Genomic DNA, 20224 nt, shown 5'->3' with positions numbered 1-20224 from the left:
GAAGAAATTGGGGAGTAGAAAGATTAAATTATTGTCCCAGCATCTTCCAACTACTAATATCTAGTATACAATACTAGATAATAATATAATGCTAGATAATAATATAACATAACAATATCATATAATATCATATAATGTAAAGTAATGTAATAATAATCAGAGACTGGAAGGTCTCCCACTGCATCCGGGGCCATCTCCAGTTATCCGGATGTATGTCTTGCCATTAGATCCTGGGACTCTGAAAGAGAGAGTGAGGCTGATGACTCAGCACAGCTCTGCCTCACTTAAATGCAATTAGCTTTCAAATTAAGACATCATCCTTCTGATATTATTAGTTCTCTTCAAGAACCAAACAACATTAAAAACTAAATTTGAACCCAGGAATTCCTGACTGGTCCAAGGTTCCAGCAGAAGCTACATTTGAATCCAAGTCCTCATAAAGCTTTTATTCTTTTAGGGGAACACAATGAATGCAAATTTACATTCCTACTCTTTTCACATGGACAATTGAGAGATGATTACATAGGATATAAAAATACTTAAGATAATTACCTGAACTGTTTGTTTATTATCTCCTCTAACGATATGACTGGACATACTAAGTTCAATATGGCCCTGGGGCTTTCTAATGACATCGCTCTGTATAAAAGAAAGAAGACCTAATTTAATGTGATAATCTGCAATGCAGTTTTTAAAATTTTATTTTAATTTATGGAATAAAAAAAGCATTTTCATATTAAAAAAAGATAATCATACATGAAATTGCAGATCTATTATGAACAATTCTATTATTTCTTTCAAACATACAACAAATTTTTTAAAAAAGGTTTTGTTGTCATTATTGGTATTCTATAGATAAAAGGAAATCAAGGGATTGAGTTACTACTTGTAGGATATTATAGTAAACAATTAGTGCCTCATACTCACCGGAGATTTGTAATAAAGTAATTCGCCACCTTTAAGAACAAACCATCTCCGTTTCCAGGTTTTTACTTTACCACCCATTTTTAACAAATAGCCAGATTTTTCCAGGAGCTCCTAATTTTGAAAACAAAAAAACATCTTGTAAGTGTCAACTGTTGGAGCCTCCTAACAAAAGAGTCTATTAATGGGACAAGATATTACTGTGCTTACATTTTTTCCATTATCACTGGAAGAGGAACATGTTTTGGGGAGCTTCTGCTCTGGTTCTGAACATTCTGTATCCGTTGAATAGGCATCAGGGGGAATAGCATAATCACTTTCAGAAGTCACAGAGGACAAAGACACACCTGATTAATTAATGAAATAAAATGCATTCATGTTATACATCAGGCTGTCACAACATATGGCTGATAACACAGTGGAAAAAGCACTCACTAGCTTTGGGATCAGAGAACCTGAGTTCAAATCATGCCTTAGATAATCACTATCTGGTCTTGGGCAAATCACTTATTCTTAGAGTCTGGTTTTCTCACCTTACAACAGGAGTTTTGAATAAGATTGAGGTCCCTTTCCTTCTAGATCCATGACCCCAAGTGTCTCTAAGAGATGTTAGTGTAATATCCCCTGTTATCATGGATTAACCTTTAGACATACACTTGATTTAGTTATGTAGAACACAAGTCAGAAAAATAAGGAAAGGAATTGGTAGCCAGGACAAGTCTCTATTGAGCCAAGAAAATGATATGGAGATTTGTCTATTTTACATGGATAACATATGTTCAAGTCTACATTTACAATAGATTTCTTCTATTCTATATATCACTGTTTTCCAAATTCATAACTCCATCTATGTGGGCATCCCATCTACTGAAACAGCTGCTGGCTTTTTTTTTTAAAGTCTTGATGTTTTCCTATTAGGTATGAATGAAATGAGCATTTGTTCTGCAAGTTATTTTGTTGTTCAGTCATTCCAATGATGTCTGACTCTTTGCAACCCCATTTGGGATTGTCTTGGTAAAAATACTAGAACGGTTTGCCATTTCTTCCTCCAGATCTTTTTACAGATGAGGAGCCTGAGATAAACAGGGCCAAGTGATTTGCCACAGCTAATAAATGTATGAAGTCAGATTTAAATTCATGAAGATGATTCTTCCTGACTCCAAGCCCTGTGGTCTATGTATTGTACCACCAACCTGCCCCTGTGAATTATAGTCACATTTATGTGACTTGTCCAGAGTCACAAAGCTAAGGGGTATCTGAGACAGGATACCAGGTCTTCCTAACTTAACTCTCTATGCCCTATAGTATGTGTCCTTTCAGGTACACATTATAGTTATGATAATTTGCATTTTACAGAAAAAACTAAACTATATGTAGCCACCGCGCTAGCACCCAGGACACCCCAGAATCAGCCGGAGTCAGGATACACAAAAGTCCATCTTTATTCTTGGTCTTAGACTCAGGATTCAACAGGATGGAACACACTAACCACTGAGAGTGTCTCCCTGGCTAGCTTTACTCCACCCCCTAGTCCCTCCTACAATCCTCTATCCACCAATCATTGAGCCAGCATGGATAGTGGAAAGGACCATTTTCCAAGCATATGTCCATAAAGCATCGTCCAATCAGAAGTTAGCCTCAAGCGCTCAGCAGTCACAACCTCAGTGCATCCCAATAGTTTCAGCCCTCTACATCTATAGAAGAAAACAGTCTTGGCTTAAAGTCACACAGTTAGTGTCAGAGACATCATTCAAATTTCATCTCTCTTGATTCAATATCCAACATTTTCCCATTTACCCTATTGTCTTGTTTGGTGACATCACTTCCTATCACTTCAAATGATGGTATTTCATAGCTCTTTTTGTGTGATGTTACTTCATATCTGGTTCAGGTTTTTAAATAAGCTAAAGAGTTATTAAAGTGGTTAGTAAAAAGTCCCTCTTGGCAAACATTTTTACCAGTTACTTTGATATCTTTCTAGAATGTCCATGTTTAAAATGTTGATGGGCCGTTTTAGAGATCTTATCCTGCCATACGCTTCATCCCATTAACTTTTAAAATATGTGATGCTTTTTAAAATAGTGAGTCATTTTAAAGTATGATTCAGTGTCATTTTTTTCTCCTCTTATAACTTAGAGTTTAAAAAGTCATTTCCACAATGACTCATTTCCCTTAGGAAAATCTACTTCCCCCTAGTAAGTCCTATGTGTACTTAAAAACTAAATAAAAGAAAGTTCCCTCCCTTGTAATGAAATATGTTGTACTTTTAAAACTTGAATTTGGGCTTAATTTCAGACCAAGACCTTAAAATCCAAAACTGAGGTACTTATCCATCATCTTAGTAGAAATTGATACAACATGTTTGCTAACATTCAATGATCAGGTTGTAACTTTCTATGTCAATAAATATACACCATTACTGCTTCTTATTTGATAGAAATTCCTAATAGTTAAAATAACAACTATCTTTTGAATAATACTTTTGTATATGTTAATGGTTATATGATCTATAGGTCCTCATTTATGTAATCATATTTCACTGTAACATCTATCTATGCACCACAATTCATGAACAATTACAGGAGACACATACATTTAAAACATTTACTGACTGATATTTTGTTAAAAAAAATACTAGATGAAAAGCAGCTTGGGAGATGTTTTTCTGACTTTTAAGTAGAGCATCATACTCTGAAAATTATCAGAAAAAAGTCAAGAAATAAAACAATCAAGTTGAAAGAGAAACTTCATTTTATCCAGTCCAATATCTTATTTAACCACCATAAAAACAATATGAAGAAAGCAGGGCAGCTGTCATTTTTCCATTCTACAGCTGAATAAACAGATATAGAAAGGGCAACGACTTTCTGAATGAAGGTCACGCATTTGGTTTAGTGATGTAGTCACCATAATAACTCGAGTCTCTTGAATCCAATAGTTTTTCTCTAGTATACTAGAGCAGAGTTATCAAACAAGCTGTGACCTTCAATACCCCTGAGTACAGGTCCAAGCCAGGTTAAAATGCAATTGAGAAATATTTTACAAAAGAAAAAACATAGACAATGTTAATATATGGTTTTCTAAGTCAATCTGCTTTTATACCATTTAATGTTTCCTATTTCCAGTTGAATTTGACATCAGTGCTATAAGGATAGGTTGGATTAGCACTGGAGGGAACACCCAAACTGATGGAATCAGATTCACTGCAATTAGATGCTTTACAGACTTGTTGATGAAGGATTCTCATACTATGGACATTATATTCCCAATATATTTTCCAAATTAGTTGGTGTTCAGGTACAGGTAAAGTATCTCCTATGAAGGATTCTTACCTCGTTTCATGGCTCGAGGACTCCCTGGTCTGCTTCGATTTCGAGAATCTGATTCAGATGTCCGAGAACTGGATCTGGAGCTGTTTTCCTCCTCAGATCCTGATGACTCCTCTATGAATGGGCTGTTGCTTATTTGGGTTGCTTTCTAAAGAAAAGTAGCAAATCATCTCATAAATATAAATATGCATATTTATATATCTTTCTACAGTTGTTTTCTCATGAGTTCATGCACATACATATATACAAACACACAAAACAAACACATACAAGATAATTTTTCATAAATTCAAATCATGGAAGAAAATTTTCTACAGCCTCACAAACACATTAATTTTGTCATTTTTAAGTGGCATTTTAAAAAAGCCCACCTGATTCTAACAAGATTTTGTAGACATAAAAGGCCTTTAAAAATACAAGTGTTGTCAACATCTGAATAAAATCATTTTAATTTCAAACATATTTCAGGTTATTTGGGGAGAAGAAGCAAGCCTGGCATGGATATAAAGATCTTTTTAAATTAGAGTTTTAATTACTACATCATTACCAATATGGTTCTTTTAAACAATGAATAATAGGAAAAATCTACATGAGAACAATAGGAACTAATTCAGGCTTTGTAGTAGTCAATATCTTTTCCAGACATTTTCCATCGCTCCTATATTCACAATCCACAAATGTGAACTTCTGATATGCTTTTCAGAGTCATATGCAGGAAAAATATCAAGTTTGGAATTCAGAGCCTGAATAAAGGATATTGTCCAAAATTTTCACAACTACCCCATGTTTAATAATGACGATAAAGTTACCCCTTTCAAAGTTGTATACACTGGGGTTGTCATATCTTTGTAAATCAGAGATGTATACAGTCCTGATGTAGAATAAGAAGGCATCAACAAAGAATCTGAAACCAAGAACAAAACGAATGACAATTATGTATTGGAATGCCAGGGGAGTGGAGTAAATAATATCTTTCTTTTGAATGTGATAAAATTTAGAAATGAGATGAAAATATTTAATGCAAGTAGCTTTTCACTTAGATTTCTACAGTATGAACGATAGCACTTAGACTTTGTACCATATACTTTCAGACATAATTTGTACATTTGAGTATTGTTCAGTGTTTTTCATGTGAATAGGAGATTGAGAGGAGGTACAAATTAATCATTTTTTCCTGTTTAGTTCCTAAATAACTTGAGGGTAGTAGTAATCATGTCTTACTTTTCTATATTCCTGACAGTAAGTATTTAATACAACCCTAAGCATACAAAAGATGTTCAACAAATGTTTGTTGATCTTTCCCAAATGAATGATTACTTCATGCAAACACATTCTAATTACATGCTATTATTTCCATGAAGTTCTGCTATCAAGGTGAAAAAATCTAGACCATACACAACTGAAAAAAATAAGAGGCCAGCAGGACAAGAGAAAGATTCCAGGATACTACTCTCCTACTACTGGGAAGTGGTTTGTCCCTAAAAGTCTTTTAGTACTATTTTTATAGCTCCATAATGTGAAAATCCCATACAAGAAATTCTTTGTATGTTTTCTCTTTCAGATTAAAAATTGACAGATTCAAAGAATGTGAGAGCTAGAAAGGGCCTAAATGTCCAATCTGGTTCTTTCCCTAATCTGGGAAGGAATCTTTTTTATTAAATATCTGCATAAAATGAAGCTCAGTGAGACTAATAATAATAATAATAACTAGCACTTATATAGCACTTTAAGGTTTACAAAGTACTTTACAAATATTTTTCTACTTGAGCCTTACAATAACCCTGTGCATTAGGTACTATTCTGATTTCCATTTTAGACATATGGAAATTAAGGCAAAGGCTAAATAAACTTGCCCAGAGTCTCACAGCTAGGAACTATCTAAGTCATATTTGAACTCAGGTCTTCCTAAGTTCAGTTAGAACAGTATAACCAATACAAAGGAAGTCACTAGTTCCTGAGACAGCCCTTTCCATTTTTTTGTCTGAAATAAAAAAAAAATAAAAAAAAACGCATCAAACTCTTATTTTAACTCTGTGAATATTTATGTTTCAAAAATTTCTTGTTATCCATTCCTCCTTAATGGACTCATGGTTATGATTAATTATATATTCCCAACTCTACACCTACTTTAATCTGCTATTTTCCACTCTGTTCATTGCATCAACTCGCTTAACAAAGAAGGTGATAAGAGAAAGTGTGCTTTACACTTTGTTCTTCAGTCATTTTCAGTTATGTGTGATTCTTCATGATTTCATTTGGGGTTTTCTTGAAAAAGCTACTAGTTTGGTTTTCCATTCCTTCTCTGGCTTATTTTATAGATGAAGAAACTGAGACAAACAGAATTAAGTGACTTGCCCAGGATCACACAGCTAGTAAGTGTCTGAAGCCAGATCTGAACTCAGGAAGATGAGCCTTCTTTATTCCACGTCCCACACTCTATCCACTGCATCACCTAACTTCTCCATGCTTTAATATTAGTGATCTATAAATGCAGAGATTTATTGTACCTCACCCTCCACTCCCCACCTCTGCTGTACCCCCAAACTAGGTGGGAATAGGGAAGACTCCTCTTCCTGAGTTCAAATCTACCCTCAGATACTTATTAGTGTGATCTTGGGCAAATCAATTAATATTGCCTCATCTGTAAAATGAATTGGAGAAGGAAATAGCAAACTACTCCAGCATTTTTACCCAAATGGGGTTATGAAGAATTGGACATAACTAAACAACAAACTCTTTCTTCACCTCATTAGCTTTCCCAGGCACAAGTTCTTCATCTTTCTTTTTAATTTCCTCCTCACAATTTACTCTTGGATGTTGGAATTTATTTTAATTTCCTCTAAAATCATACTCTTCCTCTTCTGGTCCTTTCCTATTTCCCTGTTGAGTTTAATGTATTTCTCTACCAGATTCTATGTGCATGCTAGCACTCAGCTCTTCTAGTCTGGTTCAAATCAAAATGAGGTTCTCATGTTGCCTTTTCTGCCCACTCCATCCTCCAAGTTTGTATATTCTTGATCTTACATAGCCCAACTATGTGTTTACTCCTTTTACTTTCCTTTACTCCTTTCTTTTTTTGTACATTTCCATTTTCTTCTGTTTTCTTTCTTTTAAGATTATAAAAACAGCCAAATCCAGTTCATTAGTTTGATATTTAACTCCTACAACTTTTGACATGAGGGTTATCAAGGTATACTTTTTTTCTTTTCCCCTTAGACTATAATTACTTTCATCATAATCCAGCCCCTTCCAAGTGCTCAGATTTATTTACCTTTCTAATTCATTTTTGATAGTTCTTTATCCTATTTTTTTTCCTGTTAGGGAAGTTATTTTTGAATTTGGGCTGTAATTTTTCTGGAAATTTTAATTTTTTTTTTCTGGAGGTAATTGGTGTCTTCTTTCCCATTTTCATTTTGTCCTCTGGAATCTGGGTAGCTTCTATTTATGATTTCTCAAAAGACAGTATCTAGGAATTTTTTAGGAGATCATGATTTTTGGGTAATCATATGATTATAAAACATTTTCTTCTCTTTTTCCATCTTTCATTTATTCTAATATTTCATCATGTTTCATGGAGTCATTAATTTTTATTTGGTCCCTTCTCATTTTCAAAAAATCTCTATCTTATTCAAAGAGAAATTCCATTTAAAATAACTATCAATAGTATAAAATATTTGGGAATCTATTTGCCAAGGGAAAGTCAGGAATTATATGAGCAAAACTATAAAACACTTTCCACATAAATAAAGTCAGATCTAAACAACTGGAAAAATATCAAGTGCACTTGGATAGGCTGAGTGAATATAATAAAGATGACAATACTACCTATATTAATCTATTTATTTAGTGCTATATCAATCAAACTCTCAAGAAATTATTTTACTGACCTAGAAAAAATAACAACGAAATTCATCTGGAAGAATGAAAGGTCAAGAATTTCAAAGGAATTAATGAAAAAAAAAAAAAGTAAATGAAGGTGGCCTAGCTGTACCAGATTTAAAATTATATTAAAAAGCTGTGGTCATCAAAACCATTTGGTATTGGCTAAGAAATAGAGTAGTTGATCAGTAGAATAGCTTAGGTTCACAGGACAAAATAATCAATAACTATAGTGATCTAGTATTTGACAAACCCAAAGACCCCAGCTTTTGGGATAAGAATTCACTATTTGACAAAACATCTCTATCTTAGATAAATTTTACCACATTCTATTCTAAGCCATTAATTTTTCTTCTAAATCTTTTCTCCATGAACTTTAATTTCATTTATAACCTCTTCATTTTCTTTTAAAACAAAAATTTTTATTGATATCTTTTGTTTTATATCACATATATCCTTACTTCTTCTGTTCCCAGATGGGCAGCCATTTCTTATAACAAATAATTTTTTAAAAGACAAAAAAACTAACTGACATTTCTCTTGGGGTTTTTTTTGGTCATTATTCAATTTAGAGTTCATTTTATATCTCCATTGGAGTAAAAATGGGAGAGCTGGGCTCCTCTTTATTTTTCATGAGCCCCTCCTACAGAAGACTGGAACTCTATACCATCCCACTTTAGACATTTTTAATTGCTGGATATTTTCCCTTGTATTGTACCTAAATTTGTCTCTTTTTAACTTCTACCCATTTATTCATATCCTGCTTTCTGGGGCTAAACAAAGATGAACCTTTTTCTATAAAGCAATCCTTGAAACACATGAAAACAGATCTTATATCATCTCTTCTCCAAGCTAACCATTCCTGGTTCCTTTAGATGATTCTCATATGACATGAATTCAAAGCCTTTTACCATCCTAGCAGACCTCCTCTGCATGTTTTCAGCTTACTAATGTCTTTTCTAAAATTATACACCTAAAACCAAATACAACATTACGAATGTGTCCAGGGTTTAGGAAGCTTATAATTATACAAGAATATAATATATACATATATGAGTATAATATGATTATTCATATGCAAGATTGTATATATATACGTGCATATACAATTATTATATATCATTATGAGCTTCCTAAACCCTGGACACTATGACCTTTTTAATGAAGCCTGGGGCAGCTAGGTGGCACAGTGGCTAGAGAGTGGATAGGGTGCTGAGGAAGACTTATCTCAGTGATCTTAAATCTTTCTTCATTCATTTACTAGCTGTGTTACCTTGGTAAGTCACTAAACCCTGTTTGCCTCAATTCTTCCTCTATAAAATGAACTAGAGAGGGAAATGGCAAAGGACTCCACTACCTCCACCAAGAAAACCCCAAGTGGGCCATAAAGAGTCACACAAAACTGAAAAAGTCTGAATAACAACAAAAGATCACCTTAAGTTTTTTGGCTGCAGTATTGTACTATTAACTAATTTTAGGTTTGCAGTTCACTAAAATTCTCAATTTTTTTTTTCAAATATTTGTCCAACTATGTCTCTTCAAATGGTCTGTGTGATTTTCTTTTAACCCAGACTCAAGAATCTCCATCTATCTCCAATAAATTTCATCTTATTTGATTCAACCAATGTTCAAGGTCCTTTTGAAACTTTTGTCACCTAATATGTTAACTGATTCTCCCACTTTTATGCTATCTACAATTTGATAACCTTAATATTTAGACTTTTATCTAAGTCACTGATAAAAATGTTAAACAACACAGAAGTATACCACTGAGGTCACCCTTCTAAATGGAAATGGAACCATTAATCACTTGCTCTTTGGGTACAGCCAAGCCAGGATTCAATCTGTGTGAATCCTCCTAATTAAATTATTCTTTAATTTATATATTATCTCCATCTTTTCCACAACTACTGCAGCAAAGAAAACTAACTAGAGTGAATCTTGTGTTGGAATTCAAGGTATACAGCTCTAAATTGGAAATGATGAATTTTAACATATACTTTGGAAAAAACCCAATAATATAAGATCATTTTCTGAATGAAGTTTAAACCCTTCTATTATTTATTTCGGTGGCAGTCTTAGATAACCCACAAGCCCTCAAAAAATTCCTCAAGGTATACAAACCCAAATCACTTACTTTTATTAACATTATCTGTATTGAAGACTTCGGACATTCGAATGCCTGATTTGGCCACAGCATAAATCCTGCTTTCCTGGTTAAAAGATAGAGGTTTGAGTTAGGGTATCCAGGCATTTTTGATGCTCAAACTTCCCTTTATTTGTCATTCTGTGGTACTATTTCAATATTATCACCAGTGCTAAATAAAATATATTATTTTGAGGGGTATACATGGAGCCATTTCCATTTTTTCAGTTATTTAATGAATATTGCATTGTATTTATTTTCTGATCTCTGATTAATATTTTTAAATTTTGTATGGAGACCGAAAAACTTAGAGAAGGCATTTAGTTACTAATCATTCTAGAATCTCTACAATCCTCATGAGATAAAAAAAAAGAAAAAAGAAAAACTAAAGTGGCTCTAACTATACTGGGGGGCTATTTCAATCAATGAATTAACATGTACTTATTATGTCAGTCAATTTATATTTATTAAGTACCTACTATATGCCAAGCAGTGTGTCAGGAAGTAAGCGGGGGATACAAATAAAGCCAATCCAATGGAGGAAGACAATACACAAAAGAAAGCTGAAAAGAGGTGGGAGAGTTACCTATCGCCAAGCAGACTGATAACTGGAATCTTATTGTCACACTAATTGTATGATGGAGAGATCCGAAAACAGTATAGTTAGTGGGAAATGGGGAGAATACTATAATAAGCTACCTCCTTAAGTGGAAACTTAGAAGCTCATGACTTCTAGTCAGAGGATCTAATCAGAGAGGCAGAGAGTACTGATGACATGTGAGTACCCACGCAGATTCAAAATTTCAAATAATGTGATTTCCTAGGGATAAGTTTTCTAGAGAAAGAAGCTGTGGTCCTTCAAGGTCCACAAACATCCCAAAGCAGTATAACTCATAGGGAATTAGAAGATCATGTCTAGTTCTTTCCTTAAATGTGCTATGTCCTGAGAGTATAAAAATAAAAAGCTTACATTCAAATAAAGTATACTACATGTATGTGCATATATTTGTCTGTATGAATGTGTACGTAGATACAGACACATACAAAGTGAACTTAAGCTAGCAAAGGCTTCATGAAGAAGATGGCATATGAGCTGACTTTTTAAGGAAACTTGGGATTCTAAGAGGCAGAGCACAGACAAAGATCATCTCAGTCACAAAAGTCCCTTCCAATGCAAAGACATGGAGACAGGGGATGGAATGTTAGGTTTCAGAGACAACAAGTCAACAATTCAGAATGCAGAGAGGGGATGACCAGAGAGGCAAGAATGGGTGAGATTGTGGAGATCTTTTAATACCAAGAATTTTGTTATTCTTAATTTCTATCCAAGTTAAAAAAAAAAAAGAAGAAGAAAAAAGGCAAACTAAAAATCAGATTTGAGATTGATTAAAAAAAAAAAAAAATGTGCAGAAACCAGAACAGGTTGGATAACTGGGAGAAGATGGAGGTACTCTAGATTGTAGTGAGTATGAAGAATGAGTTTAGAAAGAGTGGTGTCAGAGGAGCTGGGTTTTAATTTTGGCAGCATTTACTATCTGGGTGACCTTAAACAAATCATATTAACTTTTCTGAGACTCAGTTTCCCAGTCTATAAGATGATAGGGACTGATCCCCCTCCAAGTTCCTTCCCAGCTCTAAACTTATGCTCTTAGACTAAAAGTAAGTTGGTACTTCTCCAAGGTCAAGTGGATTTCGGAAAAAGAAAAGCAAGATGAAGAGCAATTAGGAAATGGGAGAAGAAAATAGTTTAACACAATGAATTCCAGTCTTATCTATAGTTAAAAGGTTTAGAACCATGAAAGGAAATTGCCTAGCAGATAGATGATTGGAATCTTAATGTCATATTCAAACATGTTTCCCTGTGCCATCCAGTGTTTAATGCTATATTGTAGGTGAATTCATGGTGGTCTTGATACAAAATACATTGAAATTAAAGGCTCAAGTAGATGACCTATTTCTCTATCAATGTATTGTATTTGTGGTGAGGAAATCATATTCTTTTAAAGAATTTAAAAATTAATTCAGTCCCTAATTTATATAAAAATCTAACAAAGCCCTCCTACAACTCAGATACCATTTATAGGGCTGATTTTAATGAAAGTATTGCATGACTTAATGTGTTCCAAATGAGTAGTCAGAACAAATTGAATTGGATCCTATTTTTAAAACTCCTTTTTAATAAAGTGATCCAAAAGTGCTCTCTGCTACAAAACCCACCTTGATCAGTGTAACCAAATTCCTTTTACCAACAGAGAGCAGCAAATATTTTCTAATGGGGCAATGAGTGTGACTTGGTCAAACTCTGACCCTATGTATCAGAGATAGGACTTGAATCCCAGGATGAAACTTGACTCCAAGACCAGCTCACTATCCTCTACATCAGAGAGTCCTTAGTCTGGGGTCCATGGACTTAGTTTGTGGATAGATATCATGGAAGGAGGGATTCTATGAACTTGGAGGGGAAAAAAATTATACACCAAATTTTGGCATTTCTTATTCATTAAAAAAATCAATACTATTCTGAAAAGGGGTCCATAGGTTTCATCAGAATGTCAAGAGGGTTTAAGACACAAAAAAGATCCTAGCTCTTTGCTAAATTGTTTCTAAGCTTATACTCCCATTCTCCCAATAAAGCTACATGGCTATAAATCATGAAATACCAAGATCTCAGAAGAATCATAATTCCTAATAAACCAAAGGTAATGGAAACCTTCATGGTGGGTTTAAGTAGGCTGAGTAATGAGTACTGAGGCAGCTAACCTTGGAATCAGGAAGACTTACCCTCATGAGATCAAATCTGACCTCAGACACTTTCAAATTATGTGACCTTAGACAGCTTAACGCTGTTTGCTTCAATTCCTCATATATAAAATGAGCTGAGGGAGGCTATGGCAAAGCAATCTAGTATCCTTGCCAAGAAAACCCCAAATGGGGTCATGAAGAGTAGAACATGACTGAACAACAATATCATATGACAACATATTACCATTGATGACTTTTCCATGAAAGGGGCCATCAGAGTCAACACAAAGAATATGAATGAATGGAAAAGGAAGTGAATTAATCCCATAGCAAGAACAAAGGATAAGCAGCCTAAACCCTGCAATGAGGCCCTCCAATCCTTCTCTATGGATCATTTAGAGAAAGACAAGGACCAATTCTAGTCTCTTCCTCTATGTTGATTATCTCCAATTTATCCTATCTATTCAGGACATTGTCTGTATATAGTTGTTTAAAAGTCATCTCCCCAATAGACTAATCAGTCCCCTGTGAGCAAGATTTTTTTTTTTTTTTTGCCTTTCTTTTTATTCCTAGCACTTAGCACAGTGACTGGTGCACAGCAGACACTTTATTTATTATTTATTAAATGTTTATTGACTGACAGGAATCTCTACCAGAAGATGGTATGAATGGAATGCTGCTTACAATCTACAGCAATATTCCAATATACTATATATATATATATATATATATATATATAGTATATATACTATATAGCAATATATAGATATAGTATAGATTATTAATACATGATGGATATCTATAAACAGATATTTAGAGATGGAAAATATATATGAAATGATTAATCTATTGTAATAGATTATGTTATTAATCCATTAATAGATTGCTAATCTGTCATATAGATTATAAATTTATCATCTATAAAAATGCTAGATTTTTTTTTGCCTGAGACAATTGGGGTCACACAACTAGGAAGTGTTAAGTGTCTGTGGCCAGATCTGAACTCAGGTCCTCCTGACTTCAGGACTGGTGCTCTATCCACTATATAACTAGCTGCCCCAAAATGATAGATATTTTAATCGAACTATTATATATAGATAGATATATAGATATAGATGTACATACAAAGATAGATAGATATAGATAGAGCTAGAGATCATAGGTTTATTTAAATATATATCATATTAAAATTCAAAACTTACTAAAAATCATCAGGTATCCAGCACTATATTTTAACTTCCTATTGCATTAAGTTTCAGAAATGCCAGAATAAATGAAGTTTTAACCAAAGACAGGAAAATAAATAAAATTCAAACTAAAAATCAGACTATCTTAATACAGCTGGGAAGAAAGGATATTGTGGGGGAGGCACCCACAGTATAATAATTACCCAGGAAGGAAACCGATGCAGTGGAGGAGTTGGTGGTTTGCCTACAGTTGTCTTCCTTGACGCTGAATCACATATTTCTGAATCTTCTGAACAAGGTGTTTCAAGAGGGTCATAGGAAAACACCCCATCATCGTAAGCAACGTCCATATTTTCTACGATCTCTGTGTTGTCTCCATCGACTAGATCAATGTCTGTTTCCTGAGGTTTGAGGGGTCGGATCATGCTTATAGCATTTCTATTCCTGCCATACATTCGATCAGAACTTAACTGGGGCTGACTCAAGTGTCTTTTGGCCAAAGCAACACTAATACTGAAAACGTTCGGTATCCTTAACTTTGCGGAGGGCAAACTTGAGGAAGGCACTGAATGCTGCTGTCCTTCTGCAGCTAGTAGGCTAGGATTCCTGGGGGCTAATGCTGGGGTTAAAATAGGACTTGGGGTGTTGGGTTCACTAGATGAAGATGAATAGTCTAGTCTCTGGCACTGAAATTTCTTATTCAGTTCCTCTGAAAAGCCATCTTTCCCTTTTTTACTCCGTGATTCACAATTTCCTTTTCCACTTGTGCTGTTCTGAGCTTTCCATTGTGCTTCCTGTTGCCAGGAATATAACTTTTTGTGCTCGGTTCTTTTACTGCCAAAACTTTCTTCTTCAAATAAAGAACTGCTGTCATCAGATGCTGTCAAATACATCTCACTTCCCATTCTGCTGTACCTGGTGCTCTCCTCTGAAGTGTGACTAGAAAAGGTAGAATCACACCTGGATTTTAATCTTTCTTTGCTTTCTTCTTCCTCATCCGAACTCCAGTCACTTACTGTGACACAGGAATTCTTTGATGTGTCTTTGATACTATCTACACTTTGTGGAGAATAACTTGCCTTGATCACCTCATTCTGTTCTGAATCACTGGAGTTTTGCTGCAAAGATCTCTGGTCTTTGTTGTGTTCTTGTATTTGGCTTCCAAGGGAAGTTTCTGGAATGTCCATTTCTAGAAAAGAAAACATCAACTTGTCAAGATGCTTTAAATAAGCTTGTCTATGTGTAAATTGTTTTTTCTAAAACTACTCTTCAATAACTAGCAATTTAATATAAATATAACTACTCTAAATTAAACTGGGTTATTTTTTCTTGCACAGGCTTGTAAATTATGACATTAAAAGAAAACATTTTCAATCATGTGGGAGAACTGCAAGAGACTAGTGGTAGTGAAGAAAATGCATTTAACAAAGGAACAAATCACAAAAGATTTCATAAAGAAGATCAAACTAGTGAGAGATTCAAAATACATGCATAAGTTTAAGAGTAAATAACATTGGTTGGTAAATACCTTCTACATGATCTTCTTCTGGGAATTCAGATTCTTTAGATGATATCTTGCTTATTTCCTCTGACTTAATTACTTGCTGAGGACTCTTTGCTCTGGATAAAAAGCATCCAAAAGTCAAACTGCTTAGGCGTTGGCCTTCTGAAGGCTTTGGTGGGGAGGTGGTGGATAGTTTTTTTCCTTGAACTTCTGCAATAAAATAATTGAGAATTATCATATGTTCTGCTAATGACCCACACATGAGTCCAAGGCACACAGACATTTGGATAACTCTCTTCACTACACAAGAAAAAGAAGACCAAATTTCATTCTTTATGCCAGAAGATTCCTTTATGTTACACACCACCTGTGAATCATGTAACCTAGGAGAAAATATTGTATTTTAAAGTCTTTATATGTTCAAAATGTGTTTTTTGAAAGTTGAGAAAAAAAGAATGTGGCCCCTCTTTCTCTTATTGTTTGCTTGCATTTTTGTTTTTTCTTCTCAGGTTATTTTTACCTTCTTTCTAAATCTGATCTTTCTTGTGCAACAAGATAACTGTATAAATATGTATACATATATTGTATTTATTTTTATTTAATACATTTATTTATTTATAAACATATATATTTAACACATATTGGACTACCTGTCATCTAAGGGAGGGGGTGGAGGGAAGGAGGGGAAAAGCTGAAACAGAAGTTTTTGCAAGGGTCAATGTTGAAAAATTACCCATGCATATGTTTTGTATATAAAAAGCTATAATAAAAAAAATCAATTGGAACCATACTGGTAATTTCCAATGTGAATTTTTATCGGCAACTAAATGAAATTAGAAAAGAAAAAAGAAAAGAATGTGCCCCCTTTATATCATGTCAGCCCTGACATTAAGATAGATTACAACCTGCTTGTATAGCACACAAACATATAGGAATGTTAAGATCAGCAGAGTATATAAGTAGAACCTGCTTACTCAATAATCTGAGCTTCTGAAGGTAGGAGAGCAAAGGCTAAGGAAATGATGGATATTTTAGCTGCCAAGGTTACCTGGAGAGAACTGGATTCAAAGTGCAAGCAAAATCTTCTACTAAAGTCCTAATCCAACACCTCATTGTAACTCCAGAGTCTCAAAGTTATACCAAAAAACTGCAAGTTCCAAACTAAGAAGATGCTAGCTGAATGCAGCTCTGAAATGGATTGCTTGTTGCTCAAGGTTCAACCTAGCTCATCTGTAGAAGATCCATCAACATATTATCTGATGATTTATTCTTTTGCTCTTAGGAACTGAAATGTCAAAGAGGGATTTAAGAGCTCTATTAGGGGAGGAAACTGATAAAATCACAGAAGTTTGAAGTTCCAAACTATTGCGGAAAAATATCTGAAGATATACCAGTAGACACCATGTTTTGGACTTCTAAATCCTGTTAAGAAGGCAGGCTGCTTTATTCTGTCCATGAAGATAGATACTCTAAGCCGCCTCTCTGCAGAAAGAAGAGGAGATGGAGAACAAAATAAGGGGAGACGGGGAACAAGCTAAGGGTTTGCCAGTTGGATTTGGAGTTAGAAAATGACTTTAAATATAAATCCTGCATCGAGCATTTAGCTATGTGATTCTGGTCAAGACATTACCTCTCTCTCTGCCTCAATTGCTCATCTATAAAATGAAAATAATGCCCCCAATGGCTCCTAAGGGTCCTTGTGGCTCTAAATCTATGATCCCATGGTTAGGAAAGCACCTCATTATGAGTTTGACTCATTAGCAATGTCAGGCAGCACACTTAAGCTACTTTTCCATCTTATCCCATAAGGATATTTCTTCCCCTACCTTTGGAAGCTACCTTTTATGTGTTATCTTCCCTTCTTAGAATGGAAGTTTTGTTAGGACAGGAACTGCTCTTTCTTTGTATTTGTACTCTAGTACTTAGCACAGTATCTGACCCAGAGTGTTTATTAACTACTCTATCTATTTGTCATTAAGTGAAAAGTCTCCAAGGAATTTTCAAGAAAATTCCAAGAATTTGCTCTGGGAAAGTCCCAGAGGTCTGATTAACTTAAACAGGAACTGATAACAACTTAAGGTAGTCAAGAGGGTACCAGAAAGCATCTAGATTTCAATTCATTTAACTATTATTAATAATTAATCCATCAAAAGATCACAGATTAAAGCTAGAAAGGACCTTTTATGTCACCTAGCCCAACTCTTTGTTTTGCAGTTGTGGAAACTGAGGCAAAAAACAATCAAGGGATTTGACCATGGTCACATGGGTGCCAGAGCCATGATTTGAACTAGAACTTGGGCTCTAAAATCCCAGACCCTTTCCACTATTCCACATGCTTCCATCTAGCTCTAATCTCAATAATTCTTTTATACACACACACACACACACACACACACACACACACACACACGTTGCAACAAAGAGTACAGCTTTTGTATTTAAAAAAGCCAATATTGGCTGCATCAGGAGTTTTATACTATCTTACCTGTATTTACTTAAGGTAAGAGTACCTTAGGTAAAATCTTGCAAATACTTTCAGACATGGTGTATTAATTGGTTTTGCTCAACTGTTTTTTCTTTCTTTATTGTTTTTAATCTGTTATAGGGAATAATTTGCTAGATAGGCAAGAGAGGAAGAGATATATTCAGAAATAAATGTAGTATGTAAAAATGACATCAAAATGAAATTTTAAAAAGAAAATTAATGATACTGAAAAAAGTATGGTTATATAATACCTGAATTTTACACTGAACTTGTATTTTGAAAATGAAAAAAAAAGACTAAATTAGTGGATGTTTTAAAATAAAATTAATTTATTTTAAAGGAAGTGTACTTAGACTAAGATGGTCTAAGTTTTTAATCGCTACCAGTGTGATCAGGTGGGTATCTACCAGAAGTAAAACATCCTAGAAAGAAATAAACATCATTTAAGAGGCATCTCTATCAAAGCTAAACTATATTAGTAAAAGCAACTGATTCATTCATCCCTTAAAATTTAATCCTGGAATCTTAGGTCACACACTGGATCTTATGTGGGTGAAATATATGTATATATGCATGCATGTACATACATACATGTATAGACACAGACACATGTGTATGCATATGTATATGCACATGTGTTTATATATTTATCTGTACTTCTAATCTGCCTCTCACACTAAATCTTCTATATCCAATCAGCAATTTGCTTTTTAACCTGTATATACTTTGTCAATGGTTCTGCATTGCTGAAAAATTGTTTGCAACTCTTTTTAACTCATGTAATCGTGTCTGAAATCAAATTCAACATTTTACTTAGTCTTTCCTGACTTTTCTATTTCTATCAATGGAATCAGCATCATTCCAATCACCCATGTTAGAAAATTCTGAGGCATTTTTGACTTCTGTCTCTTCCCCCATATTAATTCTTTTTTTTTCTCCATTTTCATTGCCACCATGTTTCCTGAACTATTGCAATAACTTCTAATTGGTCTCCTTATCTACAATCTCTGCCTTCCTCCAATACATCCTATACATTATTGCTATTTTAAATTTCTTAAATTATATTATACCTTACTCAAAAACCTTTAGTGGCTATTCATTAATCATCTTGCTAGCTATTGAAAATAGAATGAAAAAAATGAAATAATCCTGGCACTCAAGACATTTACATTCTACTGAACATAGAACAGGAAGTTACAACACATACACAAGAAAATAAAAATATGTGAATTAACATAAGGTTAATGAAATTGCATGAAAACAATTACTAATAACTGGGTGGGTTGGGAAAGGTATTATTTAAGAGGAGGAGATCTTTGAAAGAAGTTAAGGATTCCACAGGGCAGAAATGAGGCAAGAGCATATTCAAGATATGGCAGATATGTATAGAAAAGGCACAAAGAAAGGACTTGGAATATTATGTATGGAGAAAACTATGAAGTCAACTATGACTGGAATAGAGTAGATCAACTAGAATAACCTGAAATAAGGTGGCAAAGGTAAATGAAAGCCAAATTGTATGTGGAAAAGGATGGGAGAGAGATAATATGAGGGGATGTGGATGTTAAATGACAAGCTGAAGATTTATGTTTTCTCCTAGGCTTTAAAGTGGATAGAGTGTTAGACTTAATGTCAGGAAGAGAGTTCAAATTCACTCTCAGATACTTTCTAACTATATGTATTAGACAAGTTATTTCCATCATGTTAAACTCAATTTCCTCATCCATAAATTATGGATAAAATGCTGTGAGAATAAAATGAGATAAATAAAATTCTTTTCAAACCTTACAGCATTATATAAAAGTTAGCTACAATCTATTATATAATATGTTTAATATAATATATAATTCTAGCTTTTGTCCTAAAATCAATGGAAAACCATTCGAGATTTTTAGAGGGAGAAGGTCAAACCTGTGCTTCATGAATAAGTACTAGGAAATACAGTGGAAACAGATAAGAGAGAGAGGAACATGGAAGTAGGAATAGTCTGTCAACTAAGTGATGCAATTGAAATATGGCCTCAGATAC

General features: G+C 34.2%; 1 protein-coding gene across 2 annotated transcripts in view; it reads right to left on the bottom strand.

The window, feature by feature from the left end:
* The window catches only part of PLEKHH2 (pleckstrin homology, MyTH4 and FERM domain containing H2), a 103151-nt gene that overhangs the window by 39779 nt on the left and 43148 nt on the right, over positions 1-20224 (bottom strand). For both annotated transcript variants that reach the window (XM_003758307.4, XM_031950415.1), the window contains 8 exons: positions 15736-15921; positions 14411-15396; positions 10270-10345; positions 5063-5157; positions 4257-4401; positions 1135-1271; positions 928-1038; positions 553-639 (listed from right to left, as the gene is read on the bottom strand). In XM_003758307.4, coding sequence (XP_003758355.1) covers positions 553-639; positions 928-1038; positions 1135-1271; positions 4257-4401; positions 5063-5157; positions 10270-10345; positions 14411-15396; positions 15736-15921 — 1823 coding nt within the window. The remainder of the gene's footprint in view (positions 1-552; positions 640-927; positions 1039-1134; positions 1272-4256; positions 4402-5062; positions 5158-10269; positions 10346-14410; positions 15397-15735; positions 15922-20224) is intronic.

This window comes from Sarcophilus harrisii, chromosome 2 (assembly GCF_902635505.1).
Source record: "Sarcophilus harrisii chromosome 2, mSarHar1.11, whole genome shotgun sequence".
In the NCBI taxonomy this organism is placed as follows: domain Eukaryota; kingdom Metazoa; phylum Chordata; class Mammalia; order Dasyuromorphia; family Dasyuridae; genus Sarcophilus; species Sarcophilus harrisii.
This window is presented reverse-complemented; position numbering and strand designations above follow the sequence as displayed.